The following is a 25,590-nucleotide window of genomic DNA, read 5'->3' on the forward strand; positions in this document are numbered from 1 at the left end:
TATTTTTTATTGCTAGGAGGTTGGCTCAGTGTTGTTCATGGAATTGTTGTTTTTTCCAACAGTCAGAATGAATTTGCACTATTTTAATCAATAACTCTTATTTTATCTCTGAAGTCAAATCTGTAACTTCAAAGATGTATTTTCTACGAGACAGTATATAATTACCTGGCCCATTCAGAGAAGGACTTACTATATCTTAGACCTAAGTAGACATATTAAAGTATAAATATAGCACAATTACTAGAAATAACTCTTTCAAACATACCAGACAATATTTAATTTCGGATTTTAAAAAAAGCAATTTAGAGGAGAGCTAGCTATATTTTGAAATTTTAAATTTTTGGAAAACAGTGTTACTTTTGAGATACTCACAGTAATACCAATAAGTGACTGTGAAAGCATTCTAAGAACAAGGTAATTTATTATAGGAAGTCCATAACATAAATGTCATTTTGTATTATTTCAACCTAGAACACAATCTGAGAGAAAGACATATGGACTGAAAAATTTAAATGTGTTATATTTTTTAAACATTCCAAAAGGATTACACTCTCCATTTAAGTTGACATTTATACTTTAAAATTAGAGAATGAAATCATAAGGAAATATTTATGTCTTACTTTTGTAAGTTATACAGAGGCAAAGGCAGAGTATCCTCTCTTGTTTTTGTTCCTTCTGGGACTCAGTGCAAAAATAAAAAGTAACATTCATTAAATTTTAATTTCTTGCTAGAAAAATATTACATGTATATGAAGAAAAAGGAGCTATCATATACAATTATTGGACTTATTTAAAATTTTCTAGGAGTGAACAGGGGAAAACTGTTAAGGAAAAAGAAAAAAGATGCCTAAACCAATAATTAACAAAAGACAGGAGACTAAGTGAGTAATAGCAAGGCAGAAATTATTCTGAAATATGTAGAACATCACATCAGTTATTTTATGTGATGTTGCCTAAAACACAGCTATAAGAAAATATCCCTCCAAAGATCACCTTTCAATATGAGTAGGATGTTATGAAATGAAGGTTGAAATTGCAAAAGAGAAACTGTTCACTTAAGACAACCAAGTTATTGAAATTCTCCTAGTTTAAGATTCTTTTTTAGATGCTAAAAGCATAATGTGGTGGTTTGTGCACTTCATTTTCAAGATTTTTTTAAAAAAGAGAAATAAAATAAAAAATAAGTGTTATAGGCTGAAATTAGGTAGAAAAGATCATGTATACTTTTTGTTTTCAAATACTAGAGATCATAATAAATTAACTGAAAGTAAGTCTTATCTACCATTATTTGTCAATAACAGAAGAAAAACATATTAGTACTAAAATGGAATCCATTTTCTACATTAAATTTTTAAAACCTAATTTTATTGTTGTTAAGTGAGTGTTTGTAGGTAAGGGATTTTTAAGATGTTCAGAGTTTTTTAAGGGAAGTATCCATGTAGTAGGTAGTTCTACATAAGTAAGTGAATCATAAATTGAATAAATAATAATTGGCATAATTAGCATGACTCTCTTATCCTTGGAAAAATCTCTCAGATTTGCATTAGGTACACATCAGTTGGAGAGAGGGAGATGGAATACATGACTGTGTTCTTTTTAACTCTACAAATTTATCAAAAATCTCACTCACTGAGTCACATAATGGTAGTCTGAATAAAATCTTAATTAAAAATCCTGGTAAATGTCAATATTATAATTTTAGAGCATTTCTTGTTTAATCTTTGAATATTTGTTGAATAATCTTGTGAATATTCAGAAGTTGGCTTTGTAATGTTACCCAATAAGTTGTAGAAGAGTATTAATGCAACTCTCATCTTTTAATCAGCTATACATGATGGCTATGTAGAAATCAAATGTGGGGTGAGGGAAAGGGTGAGGAACGGTGTCAGGAAAGTAGGGAAGGAGAGATAGGTAAATGGATATTAGGAAATTATAACATATAAAAGAGATGCCATTATTAGGATCAAAGAAGCTTCTGGAAAATTATAAAGTGCATCAGAGGATTCTGTTACATAAAGGAGAAACATAGCTAGAACTTCAGAAATATAGTAAATGGGACTCCACTTAAAGTAAGATTTCAGAAGTTTCTTGTGGAGTAATTGAGGATACTCTGAACAAGGTAATTAAAAAGTCTTTCTGTAGGGAAGTGACTATTCTACCACAGACTGAAATTGCACATGATCAGTGGCTTATAGAAGATAAAAAAAAAAAGCAAAAGAAAAATTGGATAAAAAGAAAGAAAACATGAGACAAATAAAAGTAGAAGCAAAGCATCAAATGATATTATACAGTATTAAAATACCATAGGTAGGTATTCTCGATCTCTGATATGCCACAACTTACACAAATGCTAGGTAAATCATATGTAACAGTACCTTTCTTTTAGCCTTTAGCTGCTCATGATACTTGTCACAGGTGTCTCCCGGGATCTCTCCTCCCCAGAGAGTGATTCCAACAATGGTGTATGTGATGCCCATGACAAGCAATGGGAAACAGTACACCAATATAATGACAATAATATGGTACCTGAAATTAAAAAAACAACAACAAAACTCACATGCTGGGATGAAATAGTGGGATTTTGAATTCATGTCATTTTAAATCATAATTTAAAATGCTAAAGAATATTTCCACATTTTCTCTAAGTCTTCATTTCACACTCAGTAACATACCAAGCTATTGTCGCCTACAGTTGTCCAAATGCTACCAGTTGATTTCAATCCATCTTTACTTTATACATGAAAAACATAGCTGAGCTGCAGTGTTCATTTAAACCACACCTCCCCCCATCCCCACCTCCTTGCCTAGAAGGTCAGGATAAATGCCTTTCCTCTGCTTGGTAAGTAGTGGGTTAACCTAATTAAACGTATCGTCAGAAGAAAAGAGATGGGGCAGAATAAAGTAATCAACTGACGATATTTTCTCCTATGTAAAACTATTCTATATGTTCAGTGACATCATTCATACTTGAAATAAATTATTTTTCATCCAAATGAAAAAAAATGTTACATGATACTGTGAGCCACATTGAATTCACAAGCTATTTGACAGTGATTTTAAAAATCAGGTAAAGACATTTACATGTATTTTTCCAAAGTCATGGAACATTTCATTGCATTGTTAATTTGGTAAATAATACATAGACGTATCAGTCACAACCTAGTCATGATGTTATACATTATCAAACAAAATTCTAGGATTTCATTGCCTTCAATCAAAATTATAAAGAGGCAATTAGGGAGGAATAGAAGGTAAACAATAATATAACAGTCAAATTAGAATTTGTATAAACTTTTGTTTGGCTTCCTCTTTCTTAAGAGGCTTTAAAGTAATTACAGAGTTTGGTATGCTAATATTCTCAATACTTTGGTGTTTGTTTTTTTTTTACTCCCTTTACCCTTTACTACTTCCCCACCCTCCCTTCCCTCTGATCAGCACCATACTATTGTCTGTGTCTATGAGGTTTTGTTTATTTCTTTGTCTTGATTGTTCATTTGTTGCTTTCAGTTTTATATCCCACATATGAGTTAAATCCTATTGTTCTTGACTTTTTCCCTTATGACTTATTTCACTTAGAACGATATTCTCAAGACCCATCCATGTTGTCACAAATATCAGTATTTCATCTTTTTTAAGGTGGGTCCAAAATATGAAATGTCAAATTCTATCATACAACATTCCTATTTTCTTTTCAACCTAGTGTTTAAATTTCTTTAATGTTAAAACAAAGGTTCACAACCAAGAGCCTACCAGGACTCCCCTTCCTTTCAACCAGGCTTCTTAAAAGAGCAATCAACACCTTTGGCCTCTAGTTTCTCCCTTCTCACTCATTTCTCAGTCAATAACAACCCTCCCCTCCTCTGGGTATTGCTTTCATCTCCATTGAGCTTATTACCTCCTCTAGGAAATTCTCCAGAGCTGTCTCATACAGAAGTCATTACATTTTTTCAGTTATAAATCTTCATAATTTACACCAACTTAGTGACCATGTCATAATGTATTTTAATATTTGTAGGTGTCCGTCTTCACAAGTAATATGTGAGACATTGAGGCAAACGCCTATGTCTTATCTGTTTAATTGTTGCTCCCAACCTACAGTTCCTTAATTGTTCAATAAATTGAATTGAAAATTACAATAGAGAACTAACTTAACTTACGTGAAATGTTGTTTGGGACCTTCTGGCCATTGCACATAGCAAAGAGTACGGCCCGGCATGACTTTGGTTTTGGAGTAAAGACACTGAGGAAAGGCTAGTAGAAACGCTAGAATCCAAATGCTGCCAATGACAATCTTGGTTGCTGTGGCAGACAGTCTGGGTTTCAAGGGATCAATAATGGCCATATACCTATATGAAAACAAATAAACCATTTTGTCAGTCTCTTGTTAGTGAAGTTTAAAAAGTAGTTTCAAAGGAGTTTCAGTGGCCAGGGTTCTTTCTCTTCTAGTAAACAAGTTGATAAGGATTTTGCTTGGGTAGCAGCAGCATAGAGTAATAACTACAACATAGTCTTTGGAATCAGACAAATTTGGTTCAAATCCTATTTTGTCATTTTTTTAAACCTTTTTGAACCTCAACTTCATTATTTTAAAAATAGAAATAAGAACATCCGCCTCTTATGGGTGAAGACAAGATCAATAAAAATAATGTAAGTTAAAGACTTTGATTATTTGGTGCTGTGCCTCTCACATTATCAGCATTCATAAAGGTCTGCTGAATGGAATAGGAAATGTGAGTAATAAGTGCTTAAAAAATGAATTCAGTACCTCAAGACCTCCATTTTTTCTTTGATATGTTTAAGTTTTTAAAAGATATTCTAGTGACAATATGGGTAATACCTACATGATTGATCAAGATGAAGAACCCCTATAAAGGATATCATCAACATTTCCATCTAAAAGCATGAAGAGACAAGTTCAGGATTCAAATAAAGATGAATAAATCAAGTGTGATTGAGGCTATGCCTTCCTGCTACCTCCAAAATTGAATTCATACTGCATCATGAAAATTTTCATAGTATCTATCAACATAAATATATATAATTTTTATAAAAATATCTTTGATGCCCTAGCCAGCTTGGCTCAGTGGATAGAGCATCAGCCTGTGGACTGAAGGGTCCCTGGTTCGATTCCAGCCAAGGGCACATGCTTGGGTTGCGGGCTCGATCCCCAGTAAGGGGTGTGCAGGAGGCAGCCGATCAATGATTCTCTCTCATCATTGATGCTTCTATCTCTCCCCCTCTCCCTTCTTCTCTGAAATCAATAAAGAAATATATTTAAAAAAATATCTGTGAGGCTCTAAAAATTACACATTACATATAATTTTTAGAGTGTAGTTTTTTAGAAGTTGTCAAATCTCTGAATATGGTAACCAAATTCAAGTTTTATTCACCTAGTAAAATAGTGACAATATGTCTGGAAGGATCAAAATCTGGTTTTAAATTGCATAATATGGCTAATTGCCAAATTTTGGCTAATAGAGAAAAAATAATGTACAACAAACTAATGACATTTTTGCATTTCTAGTTATAAATCACATTATTTAAATGGTTTTATTTTTACTGTTGGCCATTTTGTATGTCTCAAACATATACTGATTTATGCAAATTTTAAAAGGCAACACTTTCATCAGATAGTTAGTATTACTTAAGCAAAAACATTTTAACTTTAAGAATAAATACCTCAAAATAAGAATAAAAATAAGGATAATTAATTAATTTGTGTTTGTTTTGTGCTTTTGTAATTATTAGGCATTTGATCTGCAGTAGAATATTGGAACTTATCTGTATATTATTCGTAATATTAACTTTTGTTATAATTAAAGTAAATATTCTTAATTTATTATATATGACAGTCAATAGGTAAAAGTGCATGTTGAATATATAAGCAATTATCAAAACAGTATCTTGGTTTAAGAAGATAAAGTAAATCATAGAAAGAATGTAAAATGGGGGATGTCCCACAGGGATCGGGCCTAAACAGGCAGTCAGACATCACTCTCACAATCTTGTACTGCTGGCTCCTAACCGCTCACCTGCCTGCCTGCCTGATCACTCCTAACTGCCCTCCCCTGCTGGCCTGATCTTGCCCCCAACTGCCCTCCCCTGCCAGCCTGATCTTGCCCCCAACCGCCCTCCCCTGCTGGCCTGATCTCACCCCCAACTACTCTCCCCTGCAGGCCTGGTTGCCCCCAACTACCCTCCCCTACTGGCCTGATTGCCCCTAAACCCCTGCTGGCCTGATCTCGCCCCCAACTGCCCTCCGCTGCCAGCCTGATTGCCTTGGCCCCCACCACCTTGGCTTTGTTCAGAAGGAAATTGGACATCTGGAAGATGGCCGGTTGATCCAGTCTAATTAGCATATTACCCTTTTATTAGTATAGACTAGAGGCCTGGTGAACAAAAATTTGTGTACTAGGGGGGGAGGGGGGGTCCCTCAGACCGGCCTGTGCCCTCTCACAGTCTGGGACCCCTCGGGAGATAACGACCTGGGGCTTAGGCCTGCTCCCGGGTGGCAGAGGGCAGGCCCAATCCCTAGGTGCAGCCCCTGGTTGGGCTCAGAGCAGGGCCGATTGGGGAGTTGGGGCGCTGCCCCCTGTCATGCACAGAGCAGGGCAATCGGGAGGTTGTGATACCACCAACAGTCACGCTCAGGGTAGGGCCGATTGGGGGGTTGGGGCACCGCCCCCTGTCACACTCAAGGCAGGGTCGATGGGGAGGTTGCGGCGCCACCCCTTGTCACGCACAGAGCAGGGCCAATCAGGGGGGTTGGGGCACTGCCCCCTGTCACTCACAGAGCAGGGCCCATCAGGGGGGTTGGGGCTCTGTACCCTGTCACGCACAGAGCAGGGCCAATCAGGGGTTGGGCCTGGTACATGGGTGGGGGCCAGCTGGTTCGCCCTGAAGGGTGTCCTGGATCAAGGTGGGGGTCCCCACTGGGGTGCCTGGCCAGCCTGGATGAGGGGATGATGGCTGTTTGCAGCTGGTCACACACCCTTCAGGGTGGAGGTCCCCACTGGGGTGCCTGGCCAGTCTGGTTGAGGGGCTGAGGGCTGTTTTCTGGCTAGGGGTGACTGAAGCTACCAACCGCTCCTTTTTTCTTTTTTTTTTTTTTTTTTTTATTCTGGGCCAGCTTTAGCTTTGAGGCTTGGCTCCAGCTTTTAGGCCTCCGCTGCTGAAAGTAGGTTTCTGGCCTTTGCTTACAATGTTGCAATCCTGCTGGCTGAAGCCCGGCAGACTAAAGCAGGTTTCTGAGATTTTGTTTAGCTTCTATATTTGTTACATAGTTGCTTAGAGTTGCAGCTCAGAGGCTGGCAGCGGCAGGCGGGGAATGTTGGAGTCCTACATCACTGAAGCAAGCAAGCCTCATGTTAGTTTCAAGCTGCCTGGCTGCCGGCTGCCATCTTGGCTGGCAGTTAATTTGCATATCGCCCTGATTATCCAATGGGAAGGGTAGCGGTCGTACACTAATGACCATGTTTCTCTTTTATTAGATAGGATAGATTATATAGGATAGGTTTGCTTAAATGGGGAGGGAAAGCCTTTTTCAGCAGGAGGAGATGCTCTTGGCAGAGAAAATTACATAATCCCTATATGTAATCCCTGTATAGCCAGCCATATGCACTATATTGCCAAACTGGTCATTAAAAAATTGAACGGCTTTCTTACACCTTATACCAAACATCTGTTGCCCTTAAAACCCCTCCTCAGGCCCCACCTTAGGTTCTCCCTTCGCAGTTCACCTAGATTAGGTTCTGATTGGTCAGTTTCTATGCCAGTCAGCGTCTCTGGGCCTATCTCTGGGACTGATCAGAGATGTGGGGCTGATCAACAGCCACCCCAGGCTGCTGGTGAGGGGGCTGAACTGCTGATCTGTCAGAGAGAGAGAGAGGCACGGCTGCTGGCGAGGCCCAGAAAGAGAAAGAAGCAGGGTCTGATCTGCAGCCTGCTTCTCATTCTCTCCGGGCCTCGCCAGCAGCCGTGGTAGCCACTGACCAGCCCTGCCTCTCTCTCTCCCAGAGAGGTCAGCAGTTCAGCTCACTCTCCAGTCCCTGCCCACTGGAGCCTGCTGCGTGCACAACCTGGCATTCGGTCGAGCCTTCAGTCATTTTGGACATTATGGACCCTGGGTTTTTATATATTAGGATTGTGAATCAATCTTCCCTAGGAATAGTCATTCTGGGTTGAAAGTTGGACAGGTGGCTATGCAAGGTGGCAGAAGGGTGGAGTTGCAAAGAAGACTTCTTGGAGAAGAAGCACTATGTGAAAAAATCCTATGCTAATGGTTGGCTTTTAAGTTTTGAATGGTGTCCCCTTAAAAAAGATACATTGAAATCCTAACTCTCAGTATCAGAGAAGGTGACCTTACTGGGAAAGAGAGTCGTTATATAGGGAATGAAGTTAAAATGAGTCATGAGGGTGAGTCTTAATCCAGTGACTGGTACAAAGAAGAAATTTGGAAACAGAACTACATGGAGAAGGCCATGTGAAGATGGAGGACTGCGTGATGCATTACAAACCAAGGAATTCCAAAGACTGCCGGCAAATCCCCAGAGGCTTGGAAGAGGAAAGAAAGGGTTTTCCTACAGCTTTCAGAGGGAGCATGGCCCTGACAACACCATCATTCCAGAACCGTGAGACAATAGATTTCTGTTGTTCTGAGGCACTGTTTATGTACTTTGTTACAGCAGCCCTAGGAATCCACATGATGAGTCAGGGTGAGAGAAGCATTATACACTTGAGTAATGAAAGGGTAATTGAAACACAGAAAGTGAAGGGGGGAAATGGTTTGAGACAAACTTGTAATACAGGTTATAGATTTTTTTTTTTTGTCTCATGGAAAGTAATTGATGCAATTCAATTAGGGAAGGAGAGTAATCAGATTTTAGTCTGGGGAATGGACTGAAGGATGGAAAGAATGGAAGTAGGGAAATGAGTTACCTGAATGTTGTTTTGCTTTGGGTGAGAGATGATTGATGCTTGAAATAGAGTGTTGCTACATGGTAATAGTCTGAGGAAAGTAAAAAAAAAAAAAAATGTTGAAATATTGCAGAAAGAGTCAGTTGGCCAAAGTAGTGGGTAGAATTGCCAGGCACTGCTGAAGACCAATTTGAAATTAGTGAGTTGGAATTCATTGTGGCATTATTCCCTATTTTGTGGCTCTCTCCGGTAATAATAACTTGCTCAACAGCAGGCATGAAGAAGATGGCTGCTTAAGCTCATCCAGATAAACATTCTCTGGACCTTGAGAAGAAATGATCGAATCTCAGATATAAACTCACTCAAATACTCACTCAGTACTTTTTTCTTCCTTTAAAGAAATATATATCTTTGAAGTGGTCACATTAGCTTTTCCTAGGTGTTTTTCTGAGCTTCTCACTACCATTCTTCCCTCACCAAACAGACTCCCAAATAAGTTAGTCTCCTGAGTATGATTATTTCATGTATAATAACTAAGATTGGGTTCTTATTGTACCAATTAGGACATCATCTAAAATAGTTTTAAAGTCACTTTTTATAGAAACTGAAATTCTTGGATGCATCCATTGGAAGCTTGTTTTTTTGTTTTGTTTTGTTTTGCTTTGTTTTGTTTTGTTAATCCTCATCGAGGATATTTTTTTCCATTGATTTTTAGAGAGAGTAGGAAGGAGGGATGGGGGGGGGGGGAGAGAAACATTGATGTGAGAGAGACACATGGATTGGTTGGCTCCTGCATTACCCTGATCAGGACTGCAGATCGAACCAGCAGCCCAGGTACGTGCCCTTGACCAGGAATCAAATCTGTGACCCTTTGGTGTGTGGGCTAACCACTGACCAACACTGGGCAGAGTGGAAGCTCATATTTTTATTGACATTTTAAAAAATCAGTTTTCCTTTCCACTTTATTAGACCACTTTGCTTTACCACTTACTATTCTTCTGATATAATTGAGGGGTTCTTTACTCTTTACTTTGAGGTATATTGCAGAATACTATTTTTGATATAACTTTACTTACTCAGTAAATGATCATTTTCCATTTTGTAATTGTTCTTGGTATCTTGTATAATTCTTTTTTTTTTTTTGGACAATATTTTTATTAAACTCTCTGGATCTTTACTTGTTTCTACACATTTCAAAATAAAGACAGAGTGCTATCTTCAGATGATTACTTGATTATATTAACCATGCAAAGAACATTTGTCTGAAGTGATATGGATTTTACTGTTTTCTAGTTTGATTCTGGCCACAGCAATGTTTTAGCTTGTAAATGACCAACATAAGTTGCTGTTTGACTTCCATGCAAAATAAAGATTAGTTGCAACAGTTGCTCATGACCTATAAAATTTCAACTTTTGGCCTATGGTACTAGAACATTTTTTGCTTGGACAAATCACTAGAAATACAACCTTTCTTGAACCTGCAATTTTTAGACAAATTTTATTGTGCACTTTTCTATAACTGTTCTAAATGAACTTAAGAATGAATGAATTATTATTGTCAGTGAATTTTGAAGTGAATGAGTATTTATGAAAATAAACCTATATATAAACATTCATATGAATGTACATATATAACAGGGACTTCAAAATATTATCCAGCAAAAAAGAAGTCACTTGTTTATTTATTCAAAATTTTTTTTATTTGAATAAATAAAATGTATACACTGGCATTTGAGGAAAATTACATTTAAAGAATAAATTATCAAAATAGTGAAAGTATTAGACTTTCATTTCATATGCTTTCAATTTAAATTTAGCAATTAATTTTATCTATTAAACTATTTATATATTTATTTATTAAATAGCAAGCATTTATTTTCAACTATTTCTTAAATGCCAACAACTTTTTCAGGATTGTGTGACATACTTTGGCTATGTTGATAAACAAAATAGATGTTGTTCCTAATCTTGTGGAGTCAGAGTCTAATGTAGAAGAAATATATTATTAAAATAGACAGAACATAGGTAAGAAATTATCTAACTAGAGGCTTGGTGCACAAAATTCATGCGCAGGGGGTGTGTGTGTCCCTCAGCCCAGCCTGCACCCTCTCTAATCTGAGACCCCTCAAGGGATGTCCTACTGCCCACTGGGATCAGGCCTAAATGGGCAGTCGGACATCCCTCTCACAATCCAGGACTGCTGGCTCCCAACCGCTCACCAGCCTGCCTGCCTGATTTCCCCTAACCACTTCTGCCTGCCAGCCTGATCAACGCCTAACTGCTCCCCTGCCAGCCTGATCACCCCCAACTGCCCTCCCTTTCAGGCCTGGTCCCTTCCAACTGCCCTCCCCTGCAGGCCTAATCACCCACAACTGCCCTCCCCTGCTGGCCATCTTGTGGAAGCCATCTCTTACCACATGGGGTGGCCATCTTCTGTGTTGGAGTGATGGTCAATTTGCATATTACCTCTTTATTAGATAGGATTGGGACAACATTACCTCTTGAATATTAGGTAAACTTCCTTCGAGTTTTAGTGTAATGCCTGTGTGAGTTCAGCACATGCCCCTCTGATTTCTAAAACCTGCTCCCTGACCTATTTGGTGCCCTCTGTTTTCATTTTTGAATATATATAACATACATTCATCTCACCCAGTATAAACCTTGATAGATAATTGTACTGTCATGTGATTTCCACAAAAAAGCCAATTATAGAAAGCATTTCAGATTTCACAATTTTGTTGGATTTACATGTTCAGGGGAGGAAAAACTAGATCACCATTTTTTTTCATCCTGATGGTCCCAAACCTGGCTTTCTTGTTTTGTTATACTAACCTGTTATTCTGTCATTTTCTAAAACAGTACATTCACCATCAGTAATCCTGTCACCTATAACCTTTGAGAAATTTAGCCCAGTTACCCATCTCATCATCAGGCAACTCTGTCTAGCTCAATACTTTAGGAATTCTCCTGAATAAAATTGTTCCCATTGTGTACACTGTGATGTTATAAAGACATATATTAGTAATTATAAAGCTTAAAATAGAGAATTTGACCTAATCTGGGGTATAGGTTGAAATGATGGGAGAGACATTCTGTGACCTCCCAGAATTAATTAGAATGAAGGTGGGATTAGAAGAGAAACTGGAACAGCAAGCCCTGAAGTTAGAGAAAGCTTGAGGTATTTGAAGAAAAAAATAAGGCCAGCTTTTCTATAACCCAGAGGAAGAGAAAAGCAGAAGAATCAAATGAGCTGGAGATGTAGGTATTAAGGATGACTTCATCAATATAATATAGTCAATATCAACTTAGATTTTCTTTTTTAACAACAAAAGCAATACCTGCTAGCACATTAAATGTTTACTATGTATTAGACACTGTTCTAAGAGCCTTATATAGAAACCATTTAAACTTTAAATTCTAATTATTTATAGCAACCTTAAAACTATTTATATAAAAAATTATATCTTATTGATAAACATTACATAAAACAGTTTCTCCACAAAATTTCAGACACAGATTTATAAATGGTTTTCTATGTTGACAATATAAAACTTACTGCTAAAGATTATTTTCTGCTTCCTGTACTATCTCTGATGATAAATAATTTAAAAATCAGAATATAATAGGTTATTTTATTCAGGTATACCAGTATTATAAAATTTTAAGTTACTTTTTTTGTAGCATAATTTACTACCTGTATCATCTCTATACTGTGTCAGGAAATTAATGATATGATATGTTATATAGCCTTGTATATACCATTTCCAAAGCCCTGCTTTCACAAAGTCAATCATATATTGAATACTTAATTTTGTTAAGATATTAATTTCCAATGGAAATCTTTTAAAATGCTTGGCAGATTATCTTTGTGGAAGTAATACCTTCATAAAAATGTATTTAAAGTTCACATTCACTATAAGTGTTTCCAGTATTCAATGTTTTGTCAAGATAAAACAAATTACTATAAATAACAGTGTGCAGTATGCATAACTGTACATGATATTCTATTTGTATATAAGGTAATATGCATACAAAGCCCTTTTTCAGGGCAATAGAAAATAAAGGTACATCAATTTTACTTTATTTTATAAGGGGAACAGTTTTTAGATGAAGAAAGAATTCAAGATGTCGCCCAAAGTGGATTTAGAGAGAATAACAGCTAAAGAAACCCTCAGGTAAGATCGATGGAAATGTTATATAATAATAAATGGGTAAAGGAAGTGAAAATTTTAAACAGAAGAATCTCAGGCCACTTGCTAGTTTTAGTCAAATATATGGAGTGCTATAATATAGATCAAATATTAGAGCAGTTCGCTATCACTATACAGTGTAGAGCTCAGTTTCTGGAGAAAGATGAATCACATATACTCTCCAAGGCTCCAAGGGTATATGGATTGTCTTCAGTGGTATTAAGATTTTTTTTTTTTTTTGGCTCCGTTGTTAAAGGTACTCAGGAATAGAATGAGTGGCAATTTTTTTTTATGAATTAAAAGACTATAAACTTCCAAATGAACTGTTGAAATAGAAAAAAGTAGACTCCATCACGACTTTGAGATTCCAAACTTAATCAGAGAAAGGTTGTCTGAAAGCTAATTACTAGTATAATCAGAATTATGACAGGAATCAGATTGATGAAGACAAGCTAGTGTATTGAAAATTATATATGTTTGAAGTAATTTTAACTGTATAATTTGCAGATTACTACAAATGTGACTCACATAGAAAATAGTATGAGACCAAATTTCCTTCCATCAACTTCATGATTTGGCTTCCCTATTTATACGCCTTCTATGCATGTGATTAAATAAAGCTACATATTATATTTGGCACTACAAGTCAAATAGTCAAATTCTGGCAAAAATTTTTCTTTTTTATATATATATTTTATATATATTTATATATTTTAAATATATTTTATTGATTTTTTACAGAAGGGAAGGGAGAGGGATAGAAAGTTAGAAATATTGATGAGAAACATCGATCAGCAGCCTCCTGCACACCCCCTACTGGGGATGTGCCCGCAAACAAAGTACATGCCCTTGACCGGAACCGAACCTGGGACCCTTCAGTCTGCAGGCCAACGCTCTATCCACTGAGCCAAACTGGTTAGGGCCAGATATTTTTCTTAACCAATAGCAGCACTGAGTTCTATGAAAGTGAGTGGAAACAATTTTATATCTACGCTCCTTCAGTATGAATTACTTCAGAAGAAACATGACTATTACTAACGTATATAAGAATATGTATATTTCATAAATAAGTTCTTTTACTCTTGGAAAACTAATACTACTTGAGTATGCTCATTGTAAATATTATTCATATGTACATATGAGTTTTTCTGAACCTCTTCCCTTTTCATTTCCTTTGTACAGTCATCAATAATATCAGCCTAATTTCTGACATTACCCGTTACGTTCTTTACTTCCCTTCCAACTATCAATGCCAGGACTACTAGAACACCAACCATCATTGTGGGTTCTTTGATGCTACTCTTTTCCAACTTTCTTCACATAGTCTTCAAAATTCTCATTCTAAAATATTTTACTGTTTCTTCACTTCCAACAGGATTAACTGCAATTCTGCACACCCTTTACTATAGTGACACTAAATATCTTACCCTTTCCTCAAACTGACTATAATGCGTAAGTCAGAGCTCCAGGGAGAACAAGGAACACTCAAACGAGAAACTGAAGAGAGTTTAATAAATAGGTCATTTGTAAAATTCAATAAAGAAGCCATTTGAAAGCCCCATTTTCAAATGATGAAAGGACACCAAGTTGAAATGAACGTTCCTAGGATTAGCAATAGCAAAGAGTGGGTGTCCCCCACCCCGGGCCTGAAGGATGAAAGAATCCTATAGTCAGAAGTGAGGAGGTGAAACCTTAGGAGAGAAGCTCTTGACACAAGATATGGCTACAATTGGGCTTTAGCAAATTTGCAGCAATTCTGAAAAGAGGGTGTGGTTCATATATCCTAAAGTTATTCTCTCTGCCTCCCACAGCTTCCAGGTGTCTCCCATTAGGCAAAGCCAAGAAGAGGCCAGACAGCAAGGGACCCCATCCATGCAGTTAGTCCATAGAAATAGCCAGGGGGGAGGGGGAGGAAAAAAGAGTGCAATAGGTAGAGAATGGATCCCAACTGAAAAGAGGGAAAGCACCCAGATCAAATACCCTTTCACAATTTCATGTTTTTCACATGCTAGTTTCCTGACTGAAATGACTTTCCCCTTGCTCACACCTTATTCTAAAGTTCCACAACTGAGCTCTACGCAGATTCCAAAATGTTCACTGCGAATGCTTCCCCTTCTCTACATCCAGTTAATTTTTATCTCCTCAGAGCTCCAGCACATTCTGCACTTACTTTGATTTTAGCTTGTTGGAGATACTGACTTTATTTTTCTCTATGTTCTTTGGCACGTAAAAAGTATCTGTAGTCGTCAAATGATTGCTGAATAGTGATTACAAATGGTTATTGAATGTTTGTTTACGAATGAGAATTTCAACACATACTAGTATATTAATTTTTAAATTGCTAAATGGAAATAATGAACAAAACATAGAGTATGATTAGAAGGTAAAAATGACATTAAATGACACAATGTATACAAAGAGATAGACAATGTCAAGCACAGTAGACAATCTAAATTATCCTAAACTATGCCAAATAACATGAAATTAACACTTATGACAAAAACAACAACAAACAAACAACAACAAAAACCCAGCTATAGTGATAAGCTTGAAACAAAAGCAAACAAAAAATAACTTATTTTAAGGCGTTCTTTGGTATTTGTGATTGGCATGGAAAGAGAAATAAGCTTATGCCAAAATTCTGATGTAAGAATTTAAAAAGCTTCTTTTGATATTGTCTCTAGCTCTTCAACAGAAACCTAGTTCATTGGGGCACTAGAGTTATAGTATAGGTTATTTCTCTTCTAATTCTCTCCTTTTTAAAACAAATTCCTGTATGAAAGCAATGAGTAATGAGATCTATGCAACTTTAATTAGGACAACTTGTTCTGAGTGAGTCAGTGATTAAATAAAAATATTTAATGTTACAGTTGGAGACTGTAAGTTCTTTGGGGAAAGTAGGAGTTAATTGCTTTCAATTTTGTCTAATGTGGATCTACATCAGGTAAAACTTTTTCCTGAAGTAAATAGTGGCAGGTAGCAGTTCCATTGTATTATCCTTAAACTCATAGAGATGATGGTGTACATCAAGCAGAGGATGTCTAAATATTTGAGTATTTAAGTTGTGATGGAATAAATGCTTATTTAACTATTAATGGAAGAAATTAGATAGTAGATAACCTCTACACTTGGAAAATAAAGATGGAAAATAGAGGCTATTTTCATATCTAATTCAAAATTTTAAATTATATTTTCATGATATCTCAATAAGGTAATTTGAATATAAATTATTCAATGATAGAAAATGATAGGAAAACAATTTGTATTGAGTGTCAAATATATGCAGTCATTATCCTAGATGCTATGAATTTAGTAGTAAACAAAACAAATAATAGCAAATAGAAGAAAAATAAAGCAGAATAAGTAGATAGGAAATGATATGAGGCTACTGTTTTAGATAGTAATCAGGACACATGAGCTACTCTGAGAAATGAAAAGATAACTATTCATTCCTTTGTATGAATAACTTCTCTGTCCTCTTATAACAAACCTACAAATGTAATATACTTTTATTCTAACAGTAAAAAAGAAGGATCTCTTACCCTTTGAGACAGCATGGAGGGACTTGGAGAGTATTATGCTACGCAAAATAAGCCAGTCAGTGAAAGATGTGTATCACATGATCTCATTCATATATGGATTCTAATGAGCAAAATAAATTGATGAACAAGGTCGATCTAGAGATACAGAAGCATGGACCAGACTGACGAATCTCAGAGGGAAGACAGGGGTGATGAATCTCAGAGGGAAGGAAGGGTGGGGAGGTGCATGGGAAGAGATCAACCAAAGGACTTGTATGCATATATGCATAACCCATGGTCATAGACAATAAGGTAATGGTGTCTGGGGTGGAGGGTGGGGCTGGGAGAGAGGGGTCAATAGAGGAAAAAAGGGGACATGTGTAATACTTTGAACAAATACAGATGAAAAATAATAGTATTTCTTCTTTGTTCTCATGGACTTTACATGGGTAGACAGACCAAAATAAAATACACAAAAAAAAACCAACCAATAAACATTAACTATGAACTAGTTATTTAGTATCTTAGAAGGTGATACATATGATAAAGAAAAATAAAGCAATTTAAAACAGAGTATTCAGAGTCTAGAGATAGTTCAGGGAATGAGTAACATGGTCATCTGGAGGATGAGTGTTTCACACAGAGTAAGATCCTGAGGTGGAAACATGCCTAATATGTTGATGAAATAGAGGGGACCCATTATAGTGGAGCAAAGTGGTGGAGTGGTGAGTAGGCAGTAAGGTCAGAAAATAGCATATGACTAGTTACTATAAATTCTTAAAGACCATTGTAGGGACATTTGTACTGTGCAATCATCAGCACCATCCATCTTCAGAACTTTAATTAAAACTTTATTTGGTTTTATGTAAAAATGTGCATTTCATTGAAGATAGTTATAAAAGGAAAAAATATAAAAGAAAATAAAATTGCCCAAAGTCTCATGATTCAGAGCAAATCAAGTCTACATCAACCTTATTGCACATATAGAATTATATCAGACTATTAAACCCCTGGTCCCAAAATTCCTCATGTGTTAGAGATCCCGCTGAGTCTAGCATGGCTCCACCTGTGTCTAATGAAGTAGTGAGGCTGCACACCCCAGTTGTCTGTTTTACAGCATATATTTAATGTACCAGTGATCAAGCTTCAATAAAAATGATTTATACTTAGAGCGATGAGGCACAGGGAAAAAGAGGTACGGGCAGTTCACCGTTCTGGAAAAATGGTCCGTAGCTGAGACCCAGCAAGTGAGAGTTGCAAGTAGAAGATGAAAGAACACTTGGTCATTAAGAAATTGTTAATGGAGCGAAGGTAAGGGACAAGACTCTTTTTTCCCCAAATTCTATTTGGAACACAGATAGACATTACCAATATTTCAGGCATAGGGCAAAGTTTGTAACTTAGAAATTTTGCAGATTTGGGTGTAACAATGTGCCAAAACAGCTATCTGGAGAAGGGCATGGTTTTGTTTTTTGTTTTTTGGTTTTTTTTTCAATTGATATCTGAGAGGAAGGGAGAGGGAGAGATAGAAACATCAATGATGAGAGAGAATTATTGCTTGGCTTCCTCCTGCATGTCCCACACCAGGAATCAAGCCTGCAACCCGGGCATGTGCCCTGATCAGGAATCGAACCGTGACCTCCTGGTTCATAGGTTGACACTTAACCACTGAGCAACTCAGGCTGGGCAGACATGGCTTCTTCCTCCCAAGAAACTGTCATGTTCTGTACCAGAGTGTTGGCATTGCTCCCCTCTCTTCCCCTCCCTACCGCTTCCCTCCCCTACTCTCTTCTCCTTTCCTCTTCTCCTCTGTTCTCTTCTCTTCTCTCTGGCCAGAGTGTGGTGAGGAGAATGGAAGTGCTAAATTGACTATTGATACACTCTTATCACACCTCCCTAGGGAGTCTTTGAAATAATTGGGAGAATAGCAAGAAATGGTTTATAAGTAAAGGTTATGGAATAAAAAATATTCATATTAATGTTACTACATTTATACACATGTGTCTGGAGATTTGGGAAAATTGATCTTATATTCAAACATGATTTTTTCTATCTTTGAATAAGAAGTACAAATTGTAGAAAGCACCAGTGATTCATAAATTTCCTAAAAGTAACCTTTCCTAAAACATAGGAAAAATTGACCAAAGTTTTTATATCCATAATATGTATAGCATTGTAACATTTACCACAATACATTGAACTAATTTCATTCATTTATAACATCTATTTTGTTGTGTAAATTGTTGTCATATAATCCAGAAGAAAACCAATTAGATAAGAGAATAAATTGAAGGTCTCTATTCAAAACTGAAAAACAAACACATGAAAGTGTAAGAGATCACTTGGAGTGAGATTCAGGCTTCATGATTTTTATAACTATTTTTTAATTGCCCATAATAAATTTCAAAGAAATAGAGGTCCTATGAATATGTTGCATAACAGCTTTATGAAAAATAATATTCCTGAAGAAATTAAGAAAACAATGAGTAGTATATAACATAGATTTTTATCTATTTGGCTAAAAATATAACTTAGGCCTAGCTGGTTTGGCTCAGTGGCTAGAGCAGTGGTTCTCAACCTTCCTAATGCCGCGACCCTTTAATACAGTTCCTCATGTTGTGGTGACCCTCAGCCATAAAATTATTTTCATTGTTACTTCATAACTGTAATTTTGCTACTGTTATGAATCGTAATATAAATATCTGATATACAGGATGTATTTTCATTGTTACAAATTGAACATAATTAAAGCAAAGTGATTAATCACAAAAACAATATGTAATTATACATGTGTTTCCCGATGGTCTTAGGCGACCCCTGTGAAAGGGTCACGACCCACAGGTTGAGAACCGCTGGGCTAGAGCATCAGCCTGTTGTCTAAAGGGTACCAAGTTCGATTCCGGTCAAGGGCACATGCCTGGGTTTTGGGCTTGATCCCCAGTAGGGGATGTGCAGGAGGCAGCCGACCAATGATTCGCTCCCATCATTGATAATTCAGTCTCTCCCTCTCCCTTCCTCTCTGGACTCAATAAAAATATATTTTAAAATAAATAAATAAATAGATAAATAAATAACTAAAAATATAATTTAGTTCAGTTAGATTAAATGTTTTAAATAATTATTCATGTCAGGTATGTTCCTATGTTTAAATAATGTAGATTTTTTTTTACTATCTTTGTTAATGTTTTTGAACTATAAAATAAACTTAAGGTTTTCAGGTAAGAAATAGTGAATGTCATCTTCAAAATTCTGTAATTAAATATTCCAATCAATACTAGACCATGTGCCCAGAAATTATCCTTTACTCTATGTTTACTTAGATTTTCTAACTTAAACTAAAAATGTACTTAGAAAATATAAGAAAATATTTCCTATTTTCTAATATCTCCGTATATTGAATGGCACATTCACACACACACACACACACACACACACACACACACACACACACACAGGAATTATTTCACAATGAAGAATCACTTTTCCTACCACCATCCCTAAATTTGCCATTTTGAAATGTAACAATTAAATATAACATCTAAAAGATGCTAAGCTTTCCCAGGATTATGCAGTAGAGCCAAGATCCAAATCACTGCAGGCAGTCTATTCCCAGGCCAATGCTCTCCTGTGCTTCTACATTATTATGGCTCCTAAGAAGTTGTGATGACTGCAGGGTTTCATTCAGTGGTTCTCACCCTTCTGGCCCTTTAAATACAGTTCCTCATGTTGTGACCCAATCATAAAATTATTTTTGTTGCTACTTCATAACTGTAATGTTGCTACTGTTATGAATTGTAATGTAAATATCTGATATGCAGGATGGTCTTAGGCGACCCCTGTGAAAGGGTCGTTCGACGGCCAAAGGGGTCGCGACCCACAGGTTGAGAACCTCTGGTTTAATTAGACAAAGTTCTTCCTTCAATTAAATGAGAATTTAAGACTTGTTTATGCTATATATCTTACATGTATGTATAACACATCTTTCCTATATATTACGTATATCTTAATTGAGAATGTAGATGTTAGAAAAGTATTAATAGAACAGATAATAATATAATAAAAACATTGTCATTTTTATTCATTTATGACATGTGCCATTCAATACCAATTTCACACACACTAAATTTTCATCAAATTTCATGATGCACTAATAAAATTTCAAGAATATAGTGAGAAACAAAAATAGGACCAGAGTCATAGAAGCATTGAACAGACTGTCCAACCTATGAGGGAAGGCAGAGGATTGGGGGGTGAGGGGGTAAGAGATCAATCAAAGGACTTGTATGCTTGCATATGAGCATAACCAATGAACACAGATAGTAGGGGGTTGAAGGCATGTGCTGGGGGGTGGGGGCGGCTGGGGAGAGGTCAATGGGGGACAAAGGGGACTCATGTAATACTTTAAACAATAAAGAATTGAAAAAATAAAGTACATTGATTTACAAATAATAAAAAGAATATACTGAGAATCTCTTAACATGATATGCTAATGCCTCTCCTCCTGATCACATTAAAAATTATGTGCTTGTGCCCAGCTGGCGTGGCTCAGTGGTTGAGCGTTGACCTATGAACCAGGAGGTCAGGGTTCGATTCCCAGGCAGGGCATATGCTGGGGTTGCGGGCTTGATCCCCAGTTTGGGGTGTTCAGGATGCAGCTAATCAATGACTTTCTCTAATCATTGATGTTTCTATCTCTCTCTCCTTCTACCTTCCTCTCTGAAATCAATAAAAATATTGTTTTAAAAAATTATGTGCTTGCAAGAAATATAAAAGACAAAAAAAAAAGAAGAAACAAAGACAAAATCAAAAAGAAAGGTGCTCAAACCAAAGCAACATTCATTTCTATCTTGAAGCAATTTTGCCTGTTCCCCAATTTGGGGCGGATATCGCTGCTTCTTATTTCTGTCCCTCCTGAAATGAAGGGTTGAGACACATGTAGAAAATCAGAGGTAAAGGGGAAAGGGATGATTGATAGTTTCAGAGGTAGTAAAAAAAAAATGTGATTTTGTGCTTATTTCTCCTATTTAGTGGCAAGTAACCACTGTTCCTTCAGTTTAACTCTCTGGGTCTGGCATTCGAAACTGTCTAAAGATGTTATCAATACCTTTGTGCTCACTATTTCAAAATAGTAGACACAAAGGATACACTTATGGAAATAACTTGTGGTAAATTGGTGGCTTAATGCAGTAAGAATTAATATTACAACCTCATTTTATTTTGAAACAGTCTTGTTAATGTAAAAAACAAAATGCTCCTTTCCAGAGGTGAGAATATTGAGACTTGCAGTTAAAGTGAAATCATCCCCTGTATATTCCATGCAGCTGTCAATCACAAAACTGAGACTGAAATCAACTGGCCTGGTCCATTTTTTAGCATAATGTTGAATTAAAGTGTAACCAGCTTCAATAACAGGTGGGAGTTTACCCTTGTTCTAACACAGGCATGCATATTTCATGATGTCCAATATAAGAAAGCAAATGCACACAGAAACATTTAAAACTGAAACATGAGAACAAGAGTTGGAGGCCCATCCAGCTCTTTAAATGTGTTTGAGCATCTCAGAATCTCCTCTGTAGAAGAGGGAACAACGTAAAAGTTACCTTAAACAGCTATAAATTAGTATGTCTCATTTCTTTTAAAAAGTTTTATTGAATTTATTGGGGTGACATTGTTTAATAAAATTATATAGGTTTCAGGTGACGGTTGTATAACACATCATCTGTATATTGTATTGTGTTCACCACCTCAAGTCAAGTCTCCTTCCATCACCATTTCTACCCCCTTCACCTTCTTCTACCTCCCTTAATCCCTCTTAGTCACCATTCGGCTGTCTGTGTCTTTGAGTTTTGCTTTGTTTTTTCCTTTGCTGAATCCCTTCACCTTTTTACCCAACCCAACTCCCCTTCCCTCTGACAGCTGCCTCTGTTCTCTAACCATTTATTCCTTGAACTTTTTGCTACTCATTATCTGAAAGATTGGATGTAATGTTTGAGGCACAGGGTGTACCCCGCTCCCAGTCTCCGCAGACTACTGGAAGTAACCTGTGCCAGAGACACTGGCTGGTGGCAATCTTTGGGAAGGGGTTTCTTGCCTCGGATGGATGGATGCTCCATGACTGGGAGGCCAAACCGGTGTTGGCCTTGACATAAAGATAGGGAATGGATGGGTGGGGATGTGGACCCGCAAACCAGAGAGCAGAAGTTAGAGAAGAGGTTGACTCTGTCCATTCCTCTAACAGAGAGACGGAAGGCCCCAAAAGTTCATTTCACAGGGATGTAAGTTCTGCGGCAGTAGTTTGAAGCCATTTGATAAACTCGCTAGTATTGTTTCTAGCTGACTTTGTCCTACCTGGAATGGCAGATTTTCTCATCTCCCTCATCGGCCTCCCTCAGTCCCTCTAGATGCCCTCAATGCGGATCAAGGGGTTGGGTGAGTGGGGGAAGCCTTAGAAACAGACACTGGTTCACCCCTGCAGGACTGACTATACATGGGTCCCTGACCTCCCTTCTCCAAGAACTCCTTCCCAGTCTGGTTCCTTTTATCACCAAACCCATCTTGTCACCGTTTTCCTTTGTAACTTTATCCCCCCAGCCCCGCTCTCCCCTCTCCCTTCTCCCTCCTTCCTTCCTGTTACCTCCTCACCTGTCCACCGCAATGGCCGTCATAGAGTAGATGCTGGCGAACACCGCCGTGATGGGAAAGAAATTCTGGAAGCGACAGTAGTTGGCTCCGAAGTACCACTCACTGTGAAGCGCGTAGATGAAGTTGACCAAGGTGTTGAAGGCGGCCATGGAGGCGTCGGAGAAAGCCAGGTTCACGAGGAAGTAGTTGGTGACGGTCCTCATGCGCTTGTGGGCCAGGATGATCCAGATGACGATGAGATTCCCGAAGACCGCCACGGCCACCACCACGCTGTAGGCGAGGGACCAGAGCGCGATTCGCCAGGACGGCTGCACGAACTGGTTGGTGAGGTTGGCCCGGGGCTGCAAGGGCTCGGGGGAGGTCGCGGGCAGTCCCGGCGCGGAGGACGAGGCGGACAGGTTGCCGTCCTGGGCCAGCAGCTGCAGCCACGCAGCCTCGGCCACCCCCGCCGCGAGCGCCTCGCTCAGGTTCCGGGCGCCAGCGCCAGCTCCTCCCGCGCCCGCCGTCCAGTTCCAGGCTGCGGGGAGAGAGGCCATCGCCGCGGGTCTGGAGCCCTGGATCTGCCCACTCACCCGCGGCCAGCCCGAGCCGAGCCTCCTGAAGTTCTTCGCCTCCTGGTCCCTGGAAGCGCCGCAGGGAAGGTGCGAGCGGCTCCCCTGGCCGGTGAAGGGATGCGATGAGCCAGCAAGTGATGGGGAGGACTGGCGCCACTTCGTCCAAGGAGTTTGAGACTTTGGCAGGATTGAGATGGTTGGGGCGATGTTAGGGCTGTCACCCGCCGGGATCTCGGGGTCCGCCCTGGCGGGAGCTCCGTGCACCTGCTGGAGCGCTGAGGTCCCGGCGCCTGGCGCTCTTTATAGTCTCCTAGTCCCCCGCTTTGGTGACGTCGTGGGGGGCTGTGGAGCTAACCAACCGCTTCCATGCGCTCCTTTCCTCCACCCGCCCTTCCGAGTTCATTCATTCGCTACCCGCCGCCCAGCAGCTGGGGCTTGGCGGGAGGTCGTGCTCTGGGAGGGGCTGCACTGTCTCAGATGTAATTAAAATCTCTCCAAGATTGTATTTCCACTTTTAACTTCAAGATGTTTTGCTGAGGTCCCTGCTCTCAGGCGTTTACTGTTCCTTTTCTAAACCAATTAAACCGTTCACCGGTAAATCAAAAGCACACCCCAGGGGATTTTTTCGGGGCTGGGGGAGCGGGAGGCGCAGGCGGGTAGCTTGCTGAGGGCTGTGGGCCCAGCTAGCCATGCCCGGTGTGTTGTGTTACTGGCTTTTGGAATGTCACTCAACTTTCTGCACGTGTGCTTATGTTAGCACTTCTCAGATCCCTTTTCCTCTAGCTCCCACTTTCAAATCCAGTCGCCCTCTTCCTCTAATCTCCATCTCCAGGACAGACGACGGTTTACCCTGGAGGATTCTGCCCTGGGTGGCATGCCATGACGCACAGGGGGGTATACCAGAAACCCCCCAGCTGTATTTTCTTGGAAAAAAAGCAACAACAATTGGATTTCTTTATTTCTCTGGTATAAACGTATCCTGTAAGCAATCTAAATGCATGCACTTGGTTATACAGGTTTGCACATCTGGCCCTTGGGTTTTCAAGGCCTGACGGTGAGGACACAGTGATGAAGATGAACAGCAATATCCTTAGTTTCCTGGGCAGGTGGGCAGGCCTGACTTCTGAGCTTTGGCTGGAGCCGGTGAGCTGGAGTGCACTGTGGAATGCGAGCTGGAGAAAATAGTCTGTGATTAGATAGATTTTATAGACAATGTATCCGTGTGTTCCAGAGGCTATGCTCTCTTTTACTAGTTTCTTGGGGTATGTGTGCAGGGATTTCTGTTAAACATCATTTAGCAATCTCCTGAAAACACTTGGAATCTTTCAACCTCAGTTTTCTCATTTGAAAATGAAAATGAAAATATATATATATATATATATTTTACAGAGTAATTATAAGGATGAGTGGTTCCAACAGATTCCTTCAACAACACTAGGCGAGATGGAGACCTGAGTGAGTATTAGCTGTTTCCCTCTTGTTATTGTGTTGTGTTTTCATCTAAATGTTTTCAGGTAAAATGAATCTGAGGGAGTTTGCTTTACTTCAAACAGAGGTGCCTTCTAATTTGTGACTATTCTGTATTGTTTAATTTCCCAGTTCAGAACATGTTCTTTAAAAATCCTGCAATGATATGGCACAAATGGACATAGGGTGACTGGTCATGACTAATGTTTTCCATTTTGTATTTTTTATGATGAAAACAGTAGTGTATAGAAATAAGTTTGAGGCAACCTGATAATTACATTGACAAAACCCTGCTTCAAG

The 25,590-nt window shown here is 38.4% G+C and overlaps 1 protein-coding gene across 1 annotated transcript in view; it reads right to left on the reverse strand.

Moving 5' to 3' along the window:
• Nucleotides 1–24,076, reverse strand: part of TACR3 (tachykinin receptor 3) — a 59,338-nt gene extending 35,262 nt beyond the window's left edge. Inside the window, exons 1-3 of the mRNA XM_059661460.1 lie at nucleotides 23,270–24,076; nucleotides 4,158–4,346; nucleotides 2,376–2,526 (exon numbers count right to left, since the gene is read on the reverse strand). Of these exons, the coding sequence (XP_059517443.1) occupies nucleotides 2,376–2,526; nucleotides 4,158–4,346; nucleotides 23,270–23,805 (876 nt within the window). The 5' untranslated portion in view covers nucleotides 23,806–24,076. The remainder of the gene's footprint in view (nucleotides 1–2,375; nucleotides 2,527–4,157; nucleotides 4,347–23,269) is intronic.
• Between the last annotated feature and the right edge of the window lie 1,514 nt (nucleotides 24,077–25,590).

Source organism: Myotis daubentonii, chromosome 1, assembly GCF_963259705.1.
Source record: "Myotis daubentonii chromosome 1, mMyoDau2.1, whole genome shotgun sequence".
In the NCBI taxonomy this organism is placed as follows: Eukaryota; Metazoa; Chordata; class Mammalia; order Chiroptera; family Vespertilionidae; genus Myotis; species Myotis daubentonii.